Source organism: Oenanthe melanoleuca, chromosome 7 (assembly GCF_029582105.1).
Source record: "Oenanthe melanoleuca isolate GR-GAL-2019-014 chromosome 7, OMel1.0, whole genome shotgun sequence".
Taxonomy (NCBI): Eukaryota; Metazoa; Chordata; class Aves; order Passeriformes; family Muscicapidae; genus Oenanthe; species Oenanthe melanoleuca.
The window spans coordinates 4,675,424-4,698,221 of NC_079341.1; the positions used below are offsets into that span (position 1 = coordinate 4,675,424).

Consider the following 22,798-nt stretch of genomic DNA (forward strand, 5'->3'; position numbering starts at 1 on the left):
AAGAAAAAAAGAAAAAAGAAAAAAAAAAAGCTTCAAATGTAAGTTTCCAAAATAAAAAATATGTAAGGTCACAGGAGAGAAACAGCAGAGGCACATGCCTGACATGTCTGTGATACAGCTTGTTATTCTCACAAGTACACTCAAAATGGCTTTCTTTTCCCAATTCAACTCAGGCCATTTGCTTTCCTGCAGCCACATCACATATCTGAAACAAATATTTCTCCATCCTAGAGGGCCCAGAGGCAGAGTCAAATGGAACCAGTGCTGCAGTGTGGCAAAGCTATCCAGTCCCACCCAGCACCAGGTCCAATTTCTTTAGAAAAAAGTTCAATGGGACAAGGCAAATGGGGCAGAGGGTGCTCTTCCAAGTCCCTACAGTCACTGCAATGGCTGTCCTTGCCTCTACACCACAGAAAATGCACAAACACTTATAGGTCAGAGAGCTTTTCCTTAGCACTGCATTATCCCACCCAGCCTTTCACATGTGTAAGCAGATCATTGCATGCATCAGTGACAGCTCTGCTCACCTCTGAATTGCTGCATGTGTGTGAGAGCTGCTTCCTCTCAAAGGCCTCCACCTGCCTCTGATCCCCCTTCCCCATCTGGCACACCCCTGTCCAGCTCCTGATTTCCTCTTGGCAGACACCATCTCCTTGTTCCCACTCTCTACAACAGCTATGCAGGACCCAAACCAAGACTCTTGTTACTCCAACTGCATCCAAAACCTCACTGCAAAGAGCCCCCAAAGCAGCACAGAGGCAAAAAGGAAGGGATGGATCCAAAACAGCCTGTAACCAGCAACAATGCCCAGGAACAGGGCAGCTACTCTGGTCCTGGTAACTCTAACAACAGAAAGATTTAAAGCAGTGATGGCATCAGCTCTCATTCTTTTCAACTGGAAATCATCCTGTGGCACAGGTAGAACTCGTGCCAGGCACACTGGGGCTGGAAACAGCTGGCTGCAGGAAGAGAACATGTGTGCCAAGTCTCATCTGCATCACTCAATTAGCTTTCCCTTGGCTGTGGCACAGATATGTTTCCTGATGACCAGCCTCTCAGTTCAAGTCCCAAGTGTTTTTCCCTGGCTCTTTGCCTCTGTGCCTTCAGTGAAATGCAGCTGGACAGCCCATCCCCTCCCTCCAGTGCTGGCTGGGAGTAAGACAGTTTTCTTGCAAAAGTGTGAGCAATTATAGTGGAGTGAAAATCTGCACTGGTAAGTGAAGGAGGGTAAGATAATTTATATGCTCAGCCTGGAGAAGAAAAGGCTTTGGGGTGACCTAACTGCAGCCTTCCAATACCTGAAGGGAGCTGACAAGAAAGATGGAGAGAGATTGCTTTAAAGAACATGGAATGACAGTCATGCTGAATTGATTTTTCCTTTTATATATTTTCTATATCCTTTACACATATTTGCAGCTCTGTAGCCTATCATAGTATTTGTAGCTAGCATTTTACCTACTCTGTTAGACAGAAAGACAAAATAAATTCCCCAGTGGCTCCAAGCTGTGGCTCTAAGGTTAGATTCTCTGCAGAGCCACAGTTGAAACCAGCTCTCTGAGACACATTTTCATAAACAAAGAGGGGAAATTCAAAGAGGGTTGAACCTCACTACTTATGTTTTTAATTGGGGATTCTTGTCAGATGTGCTAATTTGCTAAACATACAAAAATTGTATATGTAATATGCTGTGTGTGCATCTTTGGCCTTTTCCACCTGGCAAATTGTGCACCTAAGGATCCTTATAAAAGTAACCCCTTTTATCATCCAGCTGTGTCTGGCTCATGATTTTGGGGTCACACTGACAGGTGAACCTGTCATGAAACAGAGTCACACTGACAGAGAGAAGCTTTAGATTAGCTACTACAAAAAAATTATTCCTTGTGAGGGTGGGGAGGCCCTGGCACAGGGTGCCAGAGAAGCTGTGGCTGCCTCTGGATCCCTGAAGTGTCCAAGGCCAGGTTACACAGGGCTTGGAGCAGCCTGGGACAGTGGAAGGTGTCCCTGCCACTCATAGCACAGAAAGGGAAAGCAACCTCAGGGATACAGGAGGTTCAAAGAGATTTGCCTCCATGGAGTGATGCTGGATTTATACCAGCTGAGGATGCAGTTACAAGCTCAAACTGATTCTGCTTTTGTTGTTTTTTTTCCTCACACATTTAAGAGGCCACATACAAATACAAAGATGTTAGAGGACAAAAACTCCTGCAGCAAAACAAGAGATTGCTGCAAATAATCAAGCTACTCCTTCTCTCCCGCGTCCCTCTCCACATTTATTTTTGTTTAGCTCCAGATCCCGGTTGTTCCGGGTGCAAGGGAGAGGGAGAGCAGCTCAGTGAAAAGCTCACAGCTGGTCCAAAGCAGAGATGCTGCAGGTGAGCAGGAACAGAGCTCCCTGCCTGCCCTGGCTCCCAGTGCCATCGTGTGGTGACATGTGTGAGCACCAAAAAGGCAGAAAAGCCAACAGCACCAATAACTCAGCAAGGAGCCTCCCCCAGCCTCGTAAAAACACAAAAAAAAAGCTCAAGTCAGCAAGAGTCTGAACTGAAATATAGCCCACTCCTTTAATTTACTGCTATCTTTCCTGTTGGCTTTTATATGGTCATTTTTCTTGAAGGAGGAAGATTTATATTTAAATGTGTCTGGAACCATAGATGTTTGAAAGAGTGGTACAAAAGCAATACTCCCACTGCATGATCACAGCAAAGCAGAAAAGTTTAAAAATCAATAGTCCAGGCTGGCAATAAAATGCAATGTATGTGACCCTCAGGTGCAGTAAGTCAGGACAAGTCCAGTGTTGAGTTTGAAAGGTAACTCTGTCCTAGGGACATGAGTTACTCATCTCAGGCCAGCCACATTTCCAGTCTTAGTCTCAGAGATAGGGAGGATTTTCCAAAATAAAATGTAACTTCCATAATCCAAGGAGTTATTTTACCAAAAAGAGTATGCTCCAAAATTTCTGCTGACTGAGACAGTGAGCTGGGTTTTAGGACAACACTGTTTATTCCAAGCACTTGAATAAACTTCTCAGCATTGACAGCATCTGTGCTTACCATAGGTTTCCAAGCAGGATTCCAGAAGAACTGTTGTGTCCTAGGACAAGGTTTTTTTTTTACCTGTTCACTTCCTTTAGGATCTTCTCCATGTTGGCAATGCTCTGCATCTTATACAGGAACCACTTGTCAATGGCTGTGAGTTTGTGAATGACATCCACGGGGACTTCATTATCCAAGGCCTGCCAAAAACAGGACAGCACCAAACAGCCCCTTTAACAGTCTGCAAACAGGTAGCAACAAGTATATCTCAAGATAATGTCAAGACCATTCAAATTTCTCTTCTTTCTTGCTGAGGTCATTGGTTTTGTTTTTTGTTTTTTTTTTTTTTAATCAATTATTTACAGCCATGGGGTTAAAAGAAACCCCACAGAGGTATTATTCATAAGACAATGGGTTACAAAACATCATAATATTAAAAAAACCCCAGCACCTCAGAGAGACCTCAATATGATGTATTTTCTATCAGTGCAATTTCTTGGGTCTCAGCACTGGTGTGCAGTTACAACTCTCCTGACAAAGCAACTATAATCAGCCATAATGATAATGCCAGCACGGTATCTTTGCTGAGCTGAAGTAATCAGGCTCATTAATTTCTTACCATGCTTAATTGTTTTCTTGCAGGGCAGCATCCCTGGAACAAATCCAGAGCAATGCCATTGAAAAAAATTCCAGAATTAATCCAGGAATGAGCTTGCTCCAGTGCACCCCAGCATTATTCCCAGAGTTACAGAACCTGGGCACAGTGTTGGTGTCATCACCATGTGCTTCCAGCAATGCCAGCTCAGAAAAATGGGCCACTCCAGGCAGGCACCACATGCACAAGGCTCTCTGCAAAATTCTGACACCACCTTCTGCCTTTCCTAAAGAATTCCCAGACAGCTTGCCTGCTCCTCCCTCTTGCAATTATCCTCTTGTTCTGAGAGGTAACAGCTGCTCACTGGAATATCCTGTGTGCTCACAAGCAGTGGTGAAAACCTCTAACACACATTTTGCTCCTTTAGAGCGTCCAGTCACATACACATAAACAAAAGGTAGCAGGACCACATACTCTTTAGCTAGGTTTTTTATTTAAAAAGTCCCAGGGATCTTCAAAGGAAACTGAAAAAAATGTATTCCTTCCACTCATTCATCAGAGGAGGGGCAGAGAAAATCAACCATCTTCATCCCTGTCACATGAATCTGGAGACTGGGAGAGAAGAATGAGTTTGCAGACATTTCTTGCTCCCTATCACCACACTCCAGGGGCAAATCAGGTTTCCAGATAATCATGTAGAATTTATCCAGGGAGGCCCTGAACTCCAATGGCTTTCCTCTCTTCAATCCTATATGAAGGAGTGCAGCCAAAGCACACCATGGAAGCAGGAGGAGAGAGACACAGCAGGACAGTGTGACTTTAGAGCCCTGCTAACTTCAAGAGCATCCCATCCAGGAGGGACTGGCCCATACTGGGCAGCCAGGGGGTTTACAGGACTGCCATGGAGCAAGCCTGGCATACAGGGCAGCTCAGCTATGCTTCCTCTAGGGCCAGCACCCTTGCTCCCTCAGTTCCACCCTGACTCCTCACCAAAGAAAGTGTTTATCTGCCCATGGACAGCAGCACAAGTGCAAACCACACATGTGTGGTGTGGACAGCTAGGAGAGCAGGGCCCTGGTGTGAAACAGAGCGTGCACTGACTCCACAGCCTAAACCTGCTGAGGCCACTGTACACAGCCTTAAGAGGAGCAGAAATGCCTGACACAACCTGAGCCATGCTGTTCCATCCTTGCAGCACTCCCACTCCAGCCAAGGAACAAGTCTCATCTATGTCAGCCTCTCTCCTGTGCCTTCCTTTACATGACAACAGGGAGCCCCATTACAGCAGCAATAGCTCTGAATGGCAGCTGAGCTCCCTTCCCTTGCACCTGAACAGTTGCTGTTGTCATCATCCAACAGGCAAAGGAGACAGAAAAAGTAAAAAGCTCTGGAGGGCTGACTAGTGGGATTGGAGTGGGGAGAAAACATAAAATATAGCAAAGGTCCATCCTGTTTCAAATGGAGCTGATGGCTAATGGGGACTTACCATGTGCTTTTAAAGGTCAACAAGCAGGGAAAGGATTTCCATGCAGACAGCCCCAGCTGCCAGAAGCACCTTTCACTTACACTGCTTGCCTCAGTTATTAATGGGCATGAATTAATGCACTGGGTTGGGCAGAGCCAACTCTTTATAACGAGCACTAAGAGTTTGTCCTTGCTTTTCCAGCAGCTGGGAACACCCAGGGTTCAGCGGGACCCAAACTCACCTTCATCTCCCCAGATTCCCTGTGTTAATATAGGTCTAATTTTAATCTTTCATAAAATCTCTCTGAACCACTCAGAGACTCAAGGAGTAAGATTTCTCTCTCAGTCTCAAGAAAAAGGCTGTAATAAAGACCAAACACAGCTGCTGAAGGATGAAGACATGCACTTCCCCAGCTTGAAAAGCAAGAGAGAACAGCTGGACAAGCCACACATTTATAAAATACTTGAAACCTACATGAAAACCTTTTGACTAGCACGGCACAGGCTCAGCTCCTCACTCATGTGGAGGTGTCACAAGATGTACCTACACATGAGCAAAAAGGGCTTAAAGACTCCACCACACAAAGTCAGGGGCACAAAAAAAGAGTAATTGAGCATTCCCTGCCAGGAAGGTCTGCAATCTTACAAAAATCAAGCCAACAGGTAAGCAGGAGCTGTGAAAGACAGCTGTGCTCTCCTCTTCACAGAGGGTAAGGACAGATGGATGCATTACCTGCAGCAAAATCAAAGTGTGAAGTTGCACCTACCTTCTAAAGTAACTAACATTTACCATGTTATATACTCAGGCAAACACTGAGAAGATGAAGGCAGAAATAAATTCTCACTCCAGCCCCCTTACAATAACATTGCCTGTTACATGGGCACCTTCAAGGCTGAAGTGATTTCACCAGTGTGACAGGAGAGGGGTCAAAAGAATGCTACAGGGAGCTAAGCCAGTTTTGAAGAACAGATTACTTGTCTGTTAAATTTAACATAGAGTTGTGTAGTTCTTTTAGTTTCAAGCCCATACCAATGCAACCATTGCAAATAGACAGTGCAGCTTGCCATTCTTAATCATCCTTTGTTTCAGCTCTCAAAAGAATCTTCATTTATTCCTTTGTAATCTGCAAAACTGACCAATTCTGACAGGCAATTACACTAGTGTAAATCAGGGCTGAACACTAGCCAATGCTTAGCAGACAAATATAATCTCATAGGAGAGGAAAGTAATCCAAGTGTCCACCAGCATTGAGCTACAAACTATAGTAATATCTCTTACAGGACACCAGAATGTACCTGATGCTGAATGCAGTGAGCACAGGCTAAGCTTGTACCACCAAAAGGCAAACACGTTGCCTGAACGTGGAAGATGCAGAAAGCATAAGCAAGAATCCCACTCAAAGCATTCCCAGTGAGCCTGACAGAGGGAAGCAAGGGAATGAAGAATACTCAGCCTTTGTCACCTCAGCTGACCCAATCCAGTAGCTCCAATTCAAGGGACGTAGGTCAAGGTCTATCTTTTGTTACCTTGGCTATTGCATATATCCGAGTGCTGGATGGCTCAGACAGCTCCTTCTGGAAATCCACAATGGCTGGCCAGGCTTTATTCATAGGCAGGTGTGAAACAAAGCCATCCACTGAGGGGTGGCACATCCTCAGGGCCTTTTGGAAGCTCTCCTCAAAGGTGCGTCCGATGGCCATGACCTGTAAGGAGAGCACACCAGTGAGCAGCACTGAGCCAAGCCTGGTCTGCCCTGTGCTGGGCTGGTGTGGCCAGAAATGTGAATTCTGTCACCATCTGTTGAGCCAGGTGGGGCAGTGACCCTGATCTCCTGGCACATATTATCTGCTCATGGGCCATCTTTAAACCAGCTGGGGCAATCATCTTTATCTTTCCCACAGCCCATCCTCCCTCCAGGAAGATTTCATCTGCTGCTGGCCCATTCAGTCCCACTGTGTGACTGATAAAATTCCATCATCCCACTGGGAGATGCTCCAGCCAGGGGAGCAGCCAAGCCTTTCCTACCCAGATAAAAACTGAGATTTTGGACACCAAGGTACCTTCTTTCCACTGGATTCCAGAGGAAAGCCAGACCTTTCCACATCATCCCTGCACCTTCAGAGGAAACTGCACCTTCTCCAGGAGCACTGCTCCAGCTGAACCACATCTGCCACTGCAGGAGGATGCAGCCACCATTGAATGGGACTGTGCCAACACCCTGACTGACTGACGGGTGTCAGCTTGGATTCTGACTCTGGCAGTGTTTTGGGATTGTTCTTTGTAATACTGTATTTCTATTTTAATTTTCCTAGTGAAGAACTGTTATTGCTAATTCCCATATCTTTGCCTGAGAGCCCCTTAATATCAAAATTATAATAATAATTAGGAGGGAGGGGGTTTACATTCTCCATTTCAAAGAGAAGCTTCTGCCTTTATTGGCAGACACCTGTCCTTCAAACCAGGACAGCCCTGACTAATAGAGCAGGGAGAATTCCAGCCACAAAGACAAGCACACAGAGGGATGGCAGCTTTGGGACTCCTCCCTAAGACAGCCCTGCTGGCTGTAAGGCAGCTGACTGAGCCTTGGTAGCCCCACTTCTAGATCTGACTCTGCTCATGGTATCAGTGGGGAGTTCTGGACAAGTGATTTCTTTTGGTTTCCATCTCCCTGTCTATAACACACAAGATAATGCTGCTCTCTGTAAACTGCTTTAAGGGAAACACTCTGGTAGAGGGAAACATTATGTGGCAGCATGGGTATAGTAATATAAAAGAATATTTCTGTTTAACAGCCTGTTAGAGACAGAAACTCACAGTGTGAATTTTAAGGTTCAGGAGAAATCTGCTGCTCTTCCTTTAAATTACATTTAACAGTAACTCTCCCCTGTGAGGGCTCTCTTAAATGATTACTCCTCCTTGGTGTAGCAGCACTGGGGTTTCCCTCCTTCAGTCTTGACACCATATCTAATAAGAAAACAAGCCTTTCTGTCTAGAAATCTGTGAGGTAACAGAGCCCTATCTCAAACTTCTACATTTTTATTTCCCAGTGCAGTGAAACCTTAACAGCATAAAAATCTTCTCAAGCACAATGCTGAAAAATGTCAAAAGAAAAAATAACATTGCTTTCTCTTTTCTCACAGCTCCAGGCCCACTGCCCAGCACAACAGAGCTCAGAAAAAGCCAGGCCAGGCTGTTCAATTAATAAAAATGCAGTAGGTGCTGTGGTCTGGCTTCAAGTTCAGGCCTGGGGAGATGCCTGTGCCATACTAATAGAGACATAGTGGCAATAAACTCTTTGCTTCAAAGATTCTGCCTCCTACCCACAGGTCCTGCAGATAAATCTTCTTGCTCAGTACCCCCACCAGCTGCAAACTGCATCCCTTGGGCTTCTCCATCCCTGCTTCATCTCACCTGCACTGTTAGAGCACTGACTCTCCCTGTGTCTCTGTCCTGCCTTTACCCAGCATCCTGCCTGGAAAAGGACACAGGTTCACACTTCTGTGACATCTGAACACTGGAAGGGCTCAACATCTCCTTCTGCAAATGTGCATGGCCAGGAAGTTCCACAGCTGATGGTGCAACTGTAGTTAGGAACTCCAGCTCTACAGAACAGTCCCAAAACCCCTAGGCAGAGAGGGTTAATATCAGGAAGCATCATCTTGCTGAAAACAAAAGACCCACCTCATTACCATTAAAAGCCAAAATTGTCAATGGAAGATCAAATTCTAATTAATCTTTTCAGCTCTGATGAAGGCTTCTTGTTCAATGACAACAATGATATTAGGAATGTCTTGCATGTCGAAGTAATTTAATAAAGTAGCTATTTGAAAAGGCAACTGAAAAAATACACAAATAATTATTTTGCTTTGGTAGCTGATATGTAATTAACTAATTAAGTGGTTAATTTACCAATTTTGCTTCATTTCCCCTTCTTAAAACATGGTCTGAAAATACTGTTACTGTCCAGACATTTTAAAATCTGATGTAAGAGACTTCATCTTTAAAGAAAACAAAACTTGAGGGAAAGATGACAATTTGTGTTTGGATTTCAAGAGGAGAAATAGGCTGAGATCTGGCATATGGTTTTAACAAACAAACAAACATAACAAACAAATAGGTTGGGAATAACTGAAAGCTGTTGCTCATGGGCACCACTGAAAATCTTAACATACTACTACTAGTGAAATTATTCTGTTATTAACCACCACTACAGAACCTCAAACTAAAAAATAACTCTGAGAGCCCTGGAGTGAGTGTTAAGAATGGAATCAACCCCAGGTGATCCATAGTGATCTCTTTCTTTGGGAATCAAACCATTTATGAATCCACACTGTGATATCCAACATTACACAGTCCTAATTTCCATTTATTATAGTACTGGATAAAAATCATTTGAGCTCTATATATATATATATATTGGAGATGGACATTCTGAAGGTTTCCAAGTAAGAGAAATGGCTTTTCCCAAGTGGTGGAATGGAAGGTGAGAGCCTCACCTCTCCCACACTCTTCATGGAGCTCCCAATCTGGTTGGAGGTGTGCTGGAAACGATCCAGATCCCAGCGGGGTATCTTGGTCACAACGTAATCAAGGCTGGGCTCAAAGCAAGCAGAGGTTGTTCCTGTCACTACATTCTTGATCTCTGGCAAGGGAATCCCCAAGGCAATCTTGGCAGCAATGAATGCTAATGGATACCTGTTGTAGAGGAGAACAGCAGAGTGGAATGAACTTTGCATTTGCAAATCCCAGGAGTGGATCCAGTTAAACAGAGGTGAGGTGATCGTCCCTCCTCAACACAATGCTCAAGCACAGCAGGACCCATCCAGCCTCCAGCCTCAACACATTGCTCCCAAAATCTTTTTTATCCACCATGCCACCCCTTTCAGCAGCTGTCACATCCACTCTGACAGATATGTTTAGCTGCAACCCTGTCATTCAAAAAGAAAACAATCAAACACCCACTGTCCAACAACAGGGCTTATCTCCAGCCTGCTATGGCTCTTAAATAACCATAAGAGTTGTTGAGAACTGCAAATTAGAGATTAATTTGTGCCTCTCAACAGCATCTGCAAAGTGCAATTAAGAAGCCAATTTTTAAACAGCCTGCTTTGACCATCCTTATCTTGATTAGTTTATGATTAGCCAACACAACAAAGGCAGCTAGCAATGCCATTTGCATCAATCTGACAGACAGCTCATTAATAACTGTGCCCTCTGGGTCCCAGAGATGATTTGCAGCCAACACATGGATATGGTGGATGTGCTGTGTAAGGATTAGGCTCCCACACATGTGTCTCCTGGGAATTTTCCCATTTGCAGGAACAGCATCAGCAGGCTGGAATGACCTGGAGGGCTCACCAACCCCACCCTCCATCTCCCAGCAGGAACAGCTCTCCAAGGGTCAAACCTAAAAGATGCTGACAAGAGCTGCTCTGAGGAGCTTCCCATGCAGAAATCTGTACCTTGCTGACCTGACTGCTCCAGAATTCTAGCAGCCAACTTCAGTCTTCCTTGATGAAAATGTGGGCTATGACTCCATGTTTTAGCTACATGGAAGGCAGATGCCACACCTCTTTATCTTTGTAGCTGTCACCTACTAATTTAAATAATACATTGATCCAAATCCCTTCTTTTTTCGTTCTGCTCTCCTCGATTTTTTTATTCATTCGTTTTTTCTGTAACATTTTGGGTTTTTTTTTAAATAATCTTACCCTGTTGCCTTGGAGGCCAAAGCTGAACTTCTTGAGAGTCTGGCATTAACTTCAATGATGTAGTACTCCAGGGAAGTTGGATGCAGAGCAAACTGGATATTGCACTCTCCCACAATGCCCAAATGTCGGACGACTTTGATGGCACGATCCCTCAGCATCTGAAACTCCTCATTACTGAGTGTCTGGCTTGGAGCCACTACCACAGAATCTCCTGTTTGTCACAAGGCAGCAGAGAAAAGGAGAAGCAACTCAGCAGCAGGAAATTGTGGACACACAAGTCACTGTCTTTGCTAACCCACCACAAGTAATGATATTACCAGAGATTACAACTTGTGCAAGATGAAAAGCAGAGATCATCAGAAGCCCAGAGCTGGACACAGGCTAGGGAATCTTATGGAAAACACCATCACAGGGGTGGGTTTAGTCTGTTTCACACCCTATCTGACTGTACTCAGGACCTGAACTGTATTTTTCTAGCCCACTTCAGCAATGACAAAGCTCTGTCAATAACACCAGGCAGAAGGGCAGTGCATAAAAAAGTCACTGAGCCACCTGTGCCCAAGCCTACCTGTGTGGACTCCCATGGCATCAATGTTCTCCATGTTGCAGACAGCAATGCAGTTATCAGCAGCATCTCTCACAACTTCATACTCTATCTCCTTCCAGCCAACCACTGACTTTTCCACCAGAATTTGGTTAGTCATTGCAAATGCCTGGGAACAGGTTAGGGAAAATAAACACCAAATAATCAAACAGCACCCCTCAAAACCCCACACCAAACCCCTTATTAGACCATATTGCACATTTAAGACTTCTGTGACTTATCTCCAGACATCCCAGACCAAACAAAAGATGAAAATAAGTAAAGTTCCTAACATTGATAACAAGCACTTTCTATTTCTCTTTCTTTCTTAAAAATTGGTTTACTGTCATTTGAAAGGCATGTTTGAAAACACTTATGATAGGATGGGGGGAAAAAGGGTTGGGCATGTGTGCTTGCAACAGTATATAAATAACAAATAGGAATATAAAAACATCTAAGGCTTCAATCATGCAACAGACAGGTTTTTATGGGCAACCCCAAGGACTTCAATAGGGGAGTGCTGCAAAAAGCAAAATGACTGAGTGATGGGAGTGTAGGTGCCAGCAAAAACTGCATAATTAAAAGCATTAATAATGCTCCTTGTCACTGGCATACTAACCAGAGGCAAGGGTCATGATTTGTGCAAGATGAAAGTATTGAAAGTATTCCCCAGCACATGAGGCAAAAATGAAAAATACAGTTTGTTGGTAAATTAACATAATCTAAGAGAATACATGGCCTTAATATTAGCAGATGGAAAACATCAATCAACACTTGCTTAAAACCCTAGAAAGTGATGGGCACATTGTCAATCCATCCTTTAGCAAAGCTTCTTGTTATAATGCTGCCCATGAACTGGCTTTGCAGTCTGGTCTGGCTCTTCTGTCATAAAACTCAAGCTGTTACTTAAACATTGCCCTTAGCTCAGTTGCCAAAATCACACATAAAAAAAGAAGAAAAGGTTTGAGGAATGGCACAATCTCAAGGCCAGGTTAGCTGAACTAGCTGTGCTATCAAACACCCAGTGTCCAGTTATCTGAATTATAAACAGCTCAGTCCACTGCCTGAAAAGCCAGTTCTGAATTTCTACAGATCACCTTCATAACTGATGGGCTGTGGAAATGAGCATCCAAATTTGAAGTTCATTCAACAAGACCCAAACTGGTTTTCACTGTAAATTTTGAAATATCAATACTGAACTGGGAGGTGCTGTAGACTCTCTGAGGGACAGGAGGCCTTGCAGAGAGATCCAGATCAATTTTAGCATTAAGTCAGGATTAATGGGATGATATTTAACAAGTAGAAATGCCAGACTTCAAACTTAGGATGAATTACCACCTGGCAGAAGCAGTAAGAGGGAACAGACAGGAATCTGAGGGTGCTGGTAGGCAACAGGCTTGCTTTTTAAAGTAAGATAAGATTAAGAGGCTCAGCAAACCAGGAAAAGACAAACCCAAGGATTCTAGAGACCCATTGGGATAGAGTTTTATCTCCTGAAATTCTGCATTTTCAACAAGGAAAAAAGCTTTTGATTTGTTTTCCCCAATTATCTGTTTACTTCTCACAGCAAATGTTTAAACAATCCCAGATTTTCTATAGAAAAAGAGCTGTCTTCATAGCCAGAGACAGCTGGTAGTTGTCAAATTCTGAAGTGTCAGCCTGATAAATGAGCTTTTGACCTAGGAAAAGTACCATCTTTAAAAAACAAAAACACAGAAGAGGCCCAAGCTCTTCTGTCCCTAAGACTACATTATCACTCAGCATTTCTAATGTTTCAACTTCCTTGACTCTGCTCATAATCATTTACTCTTGAAAGTAGGTGAATATAGGCCAAGATGTTTCTTTCCAGACTAAAACTGCTGAAAAACTTGCTCAAATTATGACTTGTTTGTCATGATTTTAGAAGATCTGTCACTGAGCCATTTCCATTCTCTGTCAGCAGGAATTATGAAAAGAGGGCAGATCCTAACCAGGGGCAACATTTTACAGAGAAGATGAAATGTAAGGTATGTACAATTCCAGTGCCTATGACACCAGAATAGTATTTTAAAAGTCAGATGTTCAGGTCTGTTCCCCAAGTTTGTAGCTCCAGACATACCTTTGTCCCAAGGTCCAGCAAACTCTCCTTGTCAGGGCAGATGCCAGAGCCCAGACCACCAAGGGCATAGGCAGAACGTATCATGACAGGGTAGCAAATCTCTTCAGCTGCCTTCAGAGCATCTTCAACCTTCAAGGAGAGGGGAATACACTTCAGAAATAGACAGCAATTCACATGAATAAAGTCTTCAACTCTGATCACAGGGTTAACCTGGAAACCCCATCAGGAGGACACTAGACTGAAGATAAAATGGAAATAATGAGTTTGCTGTATAATATTCCCTTTTTCTGCCATGCACTCGAGGAGGTGACTTCTGTCCTTAGCTGTAGTGCACTTCCTTGCTGACCTGCCATGGCCAGTGTCCTGAAATGATCTGTCTTCAGAAAGTTCAGCATGAAATAACCTCTCCTAAAGACATCCCAGTTTAAGACCTGTTTGATTTCCTCCAAACTCGAACAGACCTTTCCACCAAATTGAATTTTATGTTTTCATACACCCATCCTCAAGACTTCAATACTGCTGATTTTGGGGACCTCAAATCCTAACTCTAAATGGCTTGTATGTGATGTAAGAAAAGTACCCCTGACATGTCACATACTTCAGTGCTGCAGCACAGAAGTCACCCCAATATAATTTATTTTTCTTGTAAATTGGTAAATTAGGTGAGGTTTTTGCAGTGCTTAATTGCATTTTCACTCATTTTTAATCACGGTGAGCCAGCATTAATCACCAAGGAGTGCTGTACAACTACAGCAGCCACGGTTGCATTCAGCTTTCTCTCTACAAAATGAGGATGTTTTTACTGAGTCAAACGGGCAACAGTAATAGCAATCTTTAAATTGATCTGATTTACCGATTCCACTGCAAGGCTAGGAGCAATCTTTTCATTTAGCTCAGTGAGTTTCTCAGAAAAAAGCTTTCTGTCCTCTGTGGCCATGATGGATTCAACTGAGGTACCAAGCACCTTCACACCATATTTCTGCAGCACTCCTTGCTTGAAGAGCTCCACTCCTGCAGAGTAAACAAAGACACAGTTCTGAGGATTGAGAGTAGATGTAGAATCATGGAATGAGAGAAGGACAGAATGGTTTGGTTTGGAAGAAACCATAAAGTCATCTCATTCCAACCCCCTGCCATGGGCAGGAACACCTTCCACTATCCCAGGTTGCTCCAAGCCCCATTCCAGCCTGGCTTTGGACACTTCCAGGTGTCCAAGGGCAGCCACAGCCTCTCTGGGCACCCTGTGCCAGGACCTCACCACCCTCACAGAGAATTTAGAACATTTAGAACAAAGAAAACATTCAAATGATATCTGATTAGCTGACAACTTGTCTGGCCTCATCCACAGCTAATTTAATTATTTTTATCAGAACTCATAACCATAACATGAAATTTTCCATCCTCAAATCCACCAAACCTAGGATAATACTACAGTTACTGCTTGGCCATCATCTGCACCACAGAGCAAAGCAGCACAGATGAACATTGGTGCAAGAAGTTATAGGAAGGTAACTTTTCTTTTTGATCTATGCCTCAAGGTGGTCAAAATACCCCAAATCCAACTATGATATTTCAGATTTAGGATGGAAAGCAGGATATAGGAATTACTTTAAAGTGTGAAACCCAGCAATCAGATGTCAAACTCGTAAAATCATCCAGGATGGAAAAGACCTCTAAGATCAAAAAGTCCAATGATAACCTAGCAGCACTCTGTACACCACTAAACCATGTCCCAGGTGCCACAACCACCTTTTGAGCACTTCCAGGCTGTTTCAACGCCTGACAATCCTTTCAGTGAAGGAATTTTTTCCCCAACACCCAATCTAAACCTCCCCTGGTGCAACTGAAGGTCATTTCCTCTGGTGCTGTCCCTTGTTATCTGGTAAAAACCATGATTTGGGGTGCAGGGAGTGGAGGAGAAGCACTCACCACAGTTGAGAGCAGTCTGGCCACCCATGCCCAGAATGATTCCATCAGGATGCTCTGCCTTGATGACCTCCATGACAAACTGTGGAGTGATGGGCAGGAAGTAGACAGCATCAGCCTGCTTTAAGCCAGTCTCATTGGTCTGCACTGAGGCAATGTTGGGGTTCATGAGGACAATTTTCACATTTTCTTCCTGAAAAATTAAAATCTGTGTTAAAAATGCAGTGGGGGGAAAAAAGTTAGCAGCACAGCAAGAAGAGATGGGGCTCATCAAGCAGTTTATCAACAGCAGAATTTAAAAAAATTATGTGCTGTCCTGTAAGATTTCTGGTCTGAAGGCTGAGCTAATGTCAATTATTTACTGTTGTGCCTGTGAAACTTGAGGAAATGGAGGTTCCCACATGATTCAGAAATTTGATTGAAATTGTTTAACACATTTAGGAGTTGTATAGGAGTCAGACAGGTACAAACTTCAGCATACTCATGTCCATCTTCCTTTGGAAATCAAATTAAAGGTGCCAAAGCAAATTTAATCAAAAGCTTATCTTTTCTTGCCAAGCAGTAGGTCTTTGAAGTTTTCAGATTTCTGTACCAACTAGTAATAGTAACAAAAATGCATTTTTTCTTTGACTTTCCATAGAAACACATTATTGTCCTGGTATTATCAGTTTAAAAATCTCATCCCATAACTTTTTTTAATTTGACATTGCACATATTAAAAGACAAAACTCTGCCTTTCTATGCAAGATGAAGGTTAGCCAAAATTTTACACTGCTGTTTGTCACAGATGAGAAACTGAGATAGAGTGATAATAGATTATCTGTTTAGTTTATCTGTTTCCTGCTATAACAGTCTTGCTGCTCTTTAGCTACAGACAGAAATGCCCTAGTTTGCTCATTAATAGAAAATTCTGAGCCAGAGCTGGGCAGATCAATCCTCCTCACTCTTGAAATACTAGCACATAATGAGGAAACCAATGAAGTTTTGCTAAAAATGATGAATGTGGCCAAGCTTAAAAAAAAAAAGTGACAACCACAAGCAGCAGACATGCAGATACAGAAAGTTGTTCTGCTGCTTTGTTGAAAAGGTGAATTGAAAAGTGCAAAGGCTGTGGCTTCATTTTTTATAAGAACTCATTCTAATCTCCAATTCATGTAAGGTTAAAAACTACAAACTAACATAATTTGCAAAAAAATGTTGTAGGTGCAAATTACATTTCAAAAGAAAGATTTGCTATATAGAAGTTGTTAAAAGTTTAAAAACTTACAATTCCTACTGAAAAGAGGAACAGTGACAATATTTTTAAAACATTATAAAGAAACAGACTGGACAAAATGCTATGGAAGTGTTGCATCAGTACAGAAAGTGCTTTTTTCCTCAATTCACAATAAGCATGAAAATGCCATAGGATTTTTCTATGTTTGTTTATAATTAGTGATTGTTTGTCTGACTGCTTTGGGGGAACAAAGAAATAGCTCACCTGGAGCAGTGGTACTCTCACTCTCAGTGTTCAGGTGCTGGATACATTTCCTTTCCTTTCTTTGATAACTTAAAATATTGCTTTAAAGGCTGGCTGTAAATTTCTGCTGACCTTTTTGCCCTGTGAAAAGTCGGTTGTTTTTTTTCACTGAAGCTTTCCTTGGAAATGTGTGGAACAGGGGTGGGAAAGAAGATATTAAATCTATATGGAAAATATTTTGGATTTAGATAAATGATCTTTAACTGGGTAGTTTTTATGGTGATGGTGAGGGAAGAGTTCAAAACATTCTTCTTTAATAAATGTACTCAGAAATTCATGGCTACAATTCTGTTGAAACAAATGGGGGAGGGAAAAGTTTATCACTTTTCAACAAGCTGGACTACCTGCATATCTCAGCTCTTTCTTCCCTGATAATCTGGGACAAAGTATCTAAAAAACCAACCAGCAGTGATGATGAGGATAATTAATGAGGGAATTTATGCTCTCTGTGCTTGGGATGATGGATTTTAATCCACTTGCAACCCTTTCCTTCAACTTCTTTTAGTTTTTCATAAACAGAACTCTGTTTAATGGCCACCCATCCTGATGGAGAAAAATTTGTTACAATTAATGAATTAGTAATACTCCAGGAGGGCTCCATTTCTCTTTTTGTGTCATATCCACCTGTATTCAGCTGAGTTGGGATAACCCCCACAGGAAGTTATCCAGAAGATTTTCCAGGTGACCACAAGCTAATGCTAGAAGCACCCATTTAACTCTCCAGGACTGAATATTGGTATCAGCACCTTCTTATAATGAATCAGCATCCAAGAGCCAATGAAGAGCAGCAGCACACACCAAAATGAATCAGAACATCAGCACTGAGAGTCAAAGCTGACTCAGAACAAAAAATAAAATAAAATTAAGAAGTCTAAGGAGAAATTTCTCCTCTCTTCTGTTAACTGCCTGTTCTCTCCCAGCCACTCCTTTCTCACATACAGCCCTAAAGCTGGGGAGATTTATCTTTTAAAAAATCCCACTTTCTTCCACAATCCCAAACTGAGCTTAAAGGACCAAAGAAAAAAAAAAAAAAAAAAAAAAAAAAAAAAAAAAAAAAAAAAAAAAGGAGATAACTCCTTTCCAAATGGATCATTATTGACACTCCCCAGCTCTGGGATCCTCCACTCCTGGCTTGTACCTGTCCCTTGATGATGTGGGAGTAGCCAACAACAGCAATACAGTACACAAAAAACACACATGCAGTACAAGATGTGCTGCAGCATGGGGATGAACCACAGCATTCCAGGTCATATTTAACATTATAAAATGGATTTTTTCATTCCTTTACTCCAGGGTCAGCACAGAAATCAGGACAGCCTCAGAACCACACAACCATCACCTCATCTGAAGGCAGCTGCTACTTCTGCCCTGACTCTGTCAGGCCTCTGCAAGCTCCCTCTTCCTTCTTCACATGAGGTTAGACATGAACTTGGGGCCTGGGAAACTCTTACATTACCAGCAATAACCCATCACAGGACATTCTACCCTTCTACACCTTCTCCTAGCATGAAGTGTTGCCCTAGTAATTTTTCTAGGACCTGTTGTGGGAACAAAACTTGACATAGGACCTTTAAAAAAGTTCATTCCATTTAAAATAAATATAATTTATAAAACCTGCCTTGATGAGGGGCTTTTTGTATAGCAGTAGACAACTGTTCAGCTGTTATTGGCTGTCTACCTTGCAGAGTGTTGGCATGCCCCAAAAGTTCCAGGTTTTCAGCTCATATTCCTCCTCCTCCATTTCCATTCAGTTTAACAAGCCTGGAGCAAGCAGGCACACATCACAAATAACAAACTGCTTGAAGACTGTCATGGAAACCCCAAGAACACCTCTCTTTGGAAGATAATCCTGAGTGGTTAACTCACATCACTCAGCCAGCAAGTTCAATGACAAAAATTGCTCATTTACAGCCATTTATCCTCACCAGCTTCCCTGGACACAGCTGGCTCAGTTTAGCTGTGAGAAGGGAAAGATGAGGTTAGTATTTTCAGTATCTCCTCACCTTCAAGGCTTTCACAGCCTGTGATCCAGAGTAGTCAAATTCCCCTGCCTGACCAATTGACAGACCCCCGGATCCTAGAATGAGAACTTTGGAGACCTGCAAGGGTCAAATGGCATGAAAACAATCAGTCCCAGTGCAGTGAATGTTGAAATGAACAGAGACTGTGCAGCACTGAACAGTCTTCAATTACAGAACATAAGTTTTCAAAAGAGAAGTCACTTTCAAAATCACCTCAGTTTTACTTCTTGGAGTATTTCTACTGGAATTCTTCCATACATCTCCATTTAGAGAATCATGTTACTCATAGAGAGAGCAAACAATAAACATGTTAATTGTATCATGTGCTCACAGACAACCATGCCTCACTTTGGCTGCCCACAAAATCCTGCAGCCTCTAAGACAGCAGAACTGCATGAAATTCAGTTCACAGAAGGAATTTTAGACTTATTTGCTAAGCAACCATGCACCAACATCATACTGCTGGCACAAAATCTCATGGCCAGATTATCCCAGGGCACCTCATTATACTGCTAGGAGAGTACCTTTCTCAGGAGAGCTGCAAAGAAAATACATGAAACATCAGAACTTAAAGCTCTTTCAAAGAAAACAGAGTTAGTAACACAAGAGAGGCCAGATGACTGTGAGATAAGCAGCTGTCAGGACTTTTATAAGAGGATCCTCCTTTGACTTCCATGTGCTGTTTCATGCTGTGGGCTCAGTAGGAATTAACTGGCTCCCAGCCCTACTGACAGGAATGAAAATATGTGTACACTGACCTCCACTCTAGAAGCTGTCACTCCAGCCTTGGGAAGGACTGAGGGAATGGTGGTGCCTTTCCCTCTCTTAACCAGGGAAATAAATGAATCAAATAGGAACTAGGGAAAAAAAAAAACAACACATGTATTTACTGCCAAAGTTGAACTAAATATATACCAAGCAAAGAAGGAAAAATCAGGCCATTTGTGAATCCATGCAATCAGCTCTGCTCTGCTGCCTTCAGCAGGCAGATTTACACCATCTCAGAAGAGGAGATCATTATTTGAAATTTATATAACAGCTTTGACACATCTGACAAAGCTGCATTCAAGAAAGTGAGGTCATAATCAGGAAGAAAACACACATCTATCATGTCTGTGTGCTCTGCTTCTATGTGGCTGCCAGTGCAATGAGTGAACGTGCACCAAAAGCTAAAACACAGAGGAGAATACACTGAAATAGCTCAGGGAACATCTGGAGCAGAGTTCTGAGCAGGGGTAGCTAAACATCAGCTGTGTGAAATCAGCATTTTCCTTCCAGAGGAGGTCCCAGGGCAGCTGTCAGAAAAGTGCTCCCCACCCAGGCAGGGCAGGCAGGCAGCAGGACCCTCACTGCAATCAGGCAGCCACAGGCAGTGGGACAAACTCCCCAGGCTCCCCACACAGCCCTGGGGCTGGCTGAGTGCTGGGAATTACCTGTGGAAGGATCCTGCAAGCCTGTCAGGATGGGCACTGTGTCATCCAGCCATCCCAGCAGTGGGAGTGCACAGACACACAGCTGAGTTTTCTGAGCTCTCTGACACACACTAGTCAATCAGATTGCCATGAAAGCTCCTGATACCAAGAGATTCGCTTGCAGATTTAATCAACATCATCAAATTAAGATTAAAATAAGCATTTCTAGGTATTCTTCCATCTTTGTCTCTCAGGGAATGCTAAGTAGTTTATTTATGCTCAGACATGCTTCCTCTGCCTTCCACATCCCCTGGTGCTGCTTAGTCATATTCTGTGACCACGCAACCAGTTGTTACAGAATTTGTGTGAAGTCACAGATGGGGGATTAAAATTTTATTTCACTTAGGAGAACCAGAGTGAGGAAGTATGAATCCATTTACATAACTCCACAGTAATTATAAAATTTGAAAGTGGAACTAAAGTGTATTAGAAAGTTAATGATTTTATTACAAAGCATCTGGCTAGTATTTTTTGCTGTTAAGATAAAATCCTATTCCTTCTGCAGTTTCTTTTGCAAGAGGCTTGAACCTGATCCTGCAAAGGCTTAAGCACTTTAGTAACAGAGATAATCCCACCAGGACTCAATACATAGACATCATATGAATGGAAACACTGATCCCAAGCACTAAGAAGTCAATAGACCTCTTGCTGCTGATTATAATTACCTCCAGATCAAGCAAAGCCTGTGCATGACTGGGCCCTTTGCTGGGATGCTGACACTTCCAGACCCAAAATTTAGGACCATCACCAACTGGTACACCTGCTGATAAACATCTGCACTCCCAAATCCATCTGAAAGCAAGCCCAGATCAGCCCTCATACATTACCTCTGTGTCCCTGGGCCCAGGATTTGCATCTGGATAGAACTGAGCTGTGAAAATCGATCTGGTCTCATGCATAATTCCCTGCAGGAATAAAAGTGACTCTCTTAGACACCTCCTGACAAGCAAGTGAACAGAAAGCCACACCTTATCCCTGTAAGGCCAAAGGACTGATGTGTTTCTAGGGGCTGTCACATTGACACCCACTTCATTCCCAGTCTCTTGCTCTGCTGTCATCCCAAGCTGATTGGTTCTACCATAGAAAAAATGGATTTTGGTCACACTCTTGATTTCCATAATTCACTTTAAATGCTGACACAAGGCCTTGATCTCTGCCCTGGGCTGGGTAGAATGGTGAAGGGACAAACAAGGACCTGAACTGAGTTTGTAGTTTTAGTTGGAGCCAGGAAAAAATTATTTCTCATTTGAGTGGCCTGATAGCACCAAGAAACATGATCCACTGGGAGACTACTCTATAGGTGTCACTGCTCATGGTCCCCACCTCCTGATGGGGGTAGAGAAGCTCCTCAAGAGGAAATTCAGGGAAAAGTCGTCCTGATCCAACCTGATCCTCCCTTAGGAATGGGCAAAGGAGCCCAAAGTCTCACATGGAGCCACAGTGCCATCCAGAGCCTCAGGGTGGGATGTCAGGATAGGACAGGGATGAGACAGGAGGTACTGACCACAACATTATGGCATGAATTTCTGCTCTCAGAGTAAAGAATTCCACCAGTCTGTCACATTTTCCCTCAATGTTCACGTTCCTTGTAGTTACATACAAATATCCTTTTAAAATATTCACTCCATGCCTTGCTAGTATTTGGAAACCTGTCCAGCTGTGATAGGTCAGGTCAGCCACAAGAAATGTATTTTCTTTTTCAAGCAGAGGAATGCAACAGAGTGCACATGACAGACTGTCCAGATCATGTTTGTGCATGCCAAACCAACACAGTCCTTGTCCCTCTCCATCTATGAAGGTTTAGGAGACTATTGCTGCTTTGGGCCTCACAGAAATGGGTTTTTAGCTCACATGAGCTACTAGATCCAGAAGACTCATGTCCAACCTTACCACCTTTGTCTCCAAATTCCAGCTAAAGCAAACATGAAATGCCTGGGAATGAACAGGTTTAGTTTGTCAACACAGTGAAAATAAACTCATTTCAAAAATTGGGCCAAACAGCTGTAAACTTTTTTTTATCAATGTTTTGTTTGGTAAAATTTGTTTATGTTTAGATACTCTTCTGTGTTTAGATATCCTTCTGCAAGGATAAAGAAAACAGTAAATGACAAACCAAACTTATTCTAAAATCAGCAGATGGGTAGCTCAGAACAGCACAGTTCAATCTGCCAGACTCAATATTGGGCATTAATACAAAACAAGAGAGAGGCATATTTCCATGAGGAAAACTGCTTTGAAAATACCTTCTTTTCATTGATTTCCTGATAGTGAAATAAGATTTCACTAACTTGCACAACACTGGACACCATGGAAAAGATCTGATGTGGGCAATTACAAGCCTGAGATCTGAAACTGATGTCACTTGACATTGGACTT

General features: G+C 42.8%; 1 protein-coding gene across 1 annotated transcript in view; it reads right to left on the reverse strand.

Annotated features, from left to right (window-relative positions):
• CPS1 (carbamoyl-phosphate synthase 1) overlaps positions 1 to 22,798 on the reverse strand; it is a 76,133-nt gene that overhangs the window by 36,646 nt on the left and 16,689 nt on the right. Inside the window, exons 11-21 of the mRNA XM_056496540.1 lie at positions 21,250 to 21,327; positions 19,709 to 19,807; positions 18,933 to 19,028; positions 15,414 to 15,603; positions 14,338 to 14,495; positions 13,485 to 13,613; positions 11,372 to 11,516; positions 10,804 to 11,014; positions 9,589 to 9,787; positions 6,619 to 6,795; positions 3,114 to 3,232 (exon numbers count right to left, since the gene is read on the reverse strand). Of these exons, the coding sequence (XP_056352515.1) occupies positions 3,114 to 3,232; positions 6,619 to 6,795; positions 9,589 to 9,787; positions 10,804 to 11,014; positions 11,372 to 11,516; positions 13,485 to 13,613; positions 14,338 to 14,495; positions 15,414 to 15,603; positions 18,933 to 19,028; positions 19,709 to 19,807; positions 21,250 to 21,327 (1,601 nt within the window). The remainder of the gene's footprint in view (positions 1 to 3,113; positions 3,233 to 6,618; positions 6,796 to 9,588; positions 9,788 to 10,803; positions 11,015 to 11,371; positions 11,517 to 13,484; positions 13,614 to 14,337; positions 14,496 to 15,413; positions 15,604 to 18,932; positions 19,029 to 19,708; positions 19,808 to 21,249; positions 21,328 to 22,798) is intronic.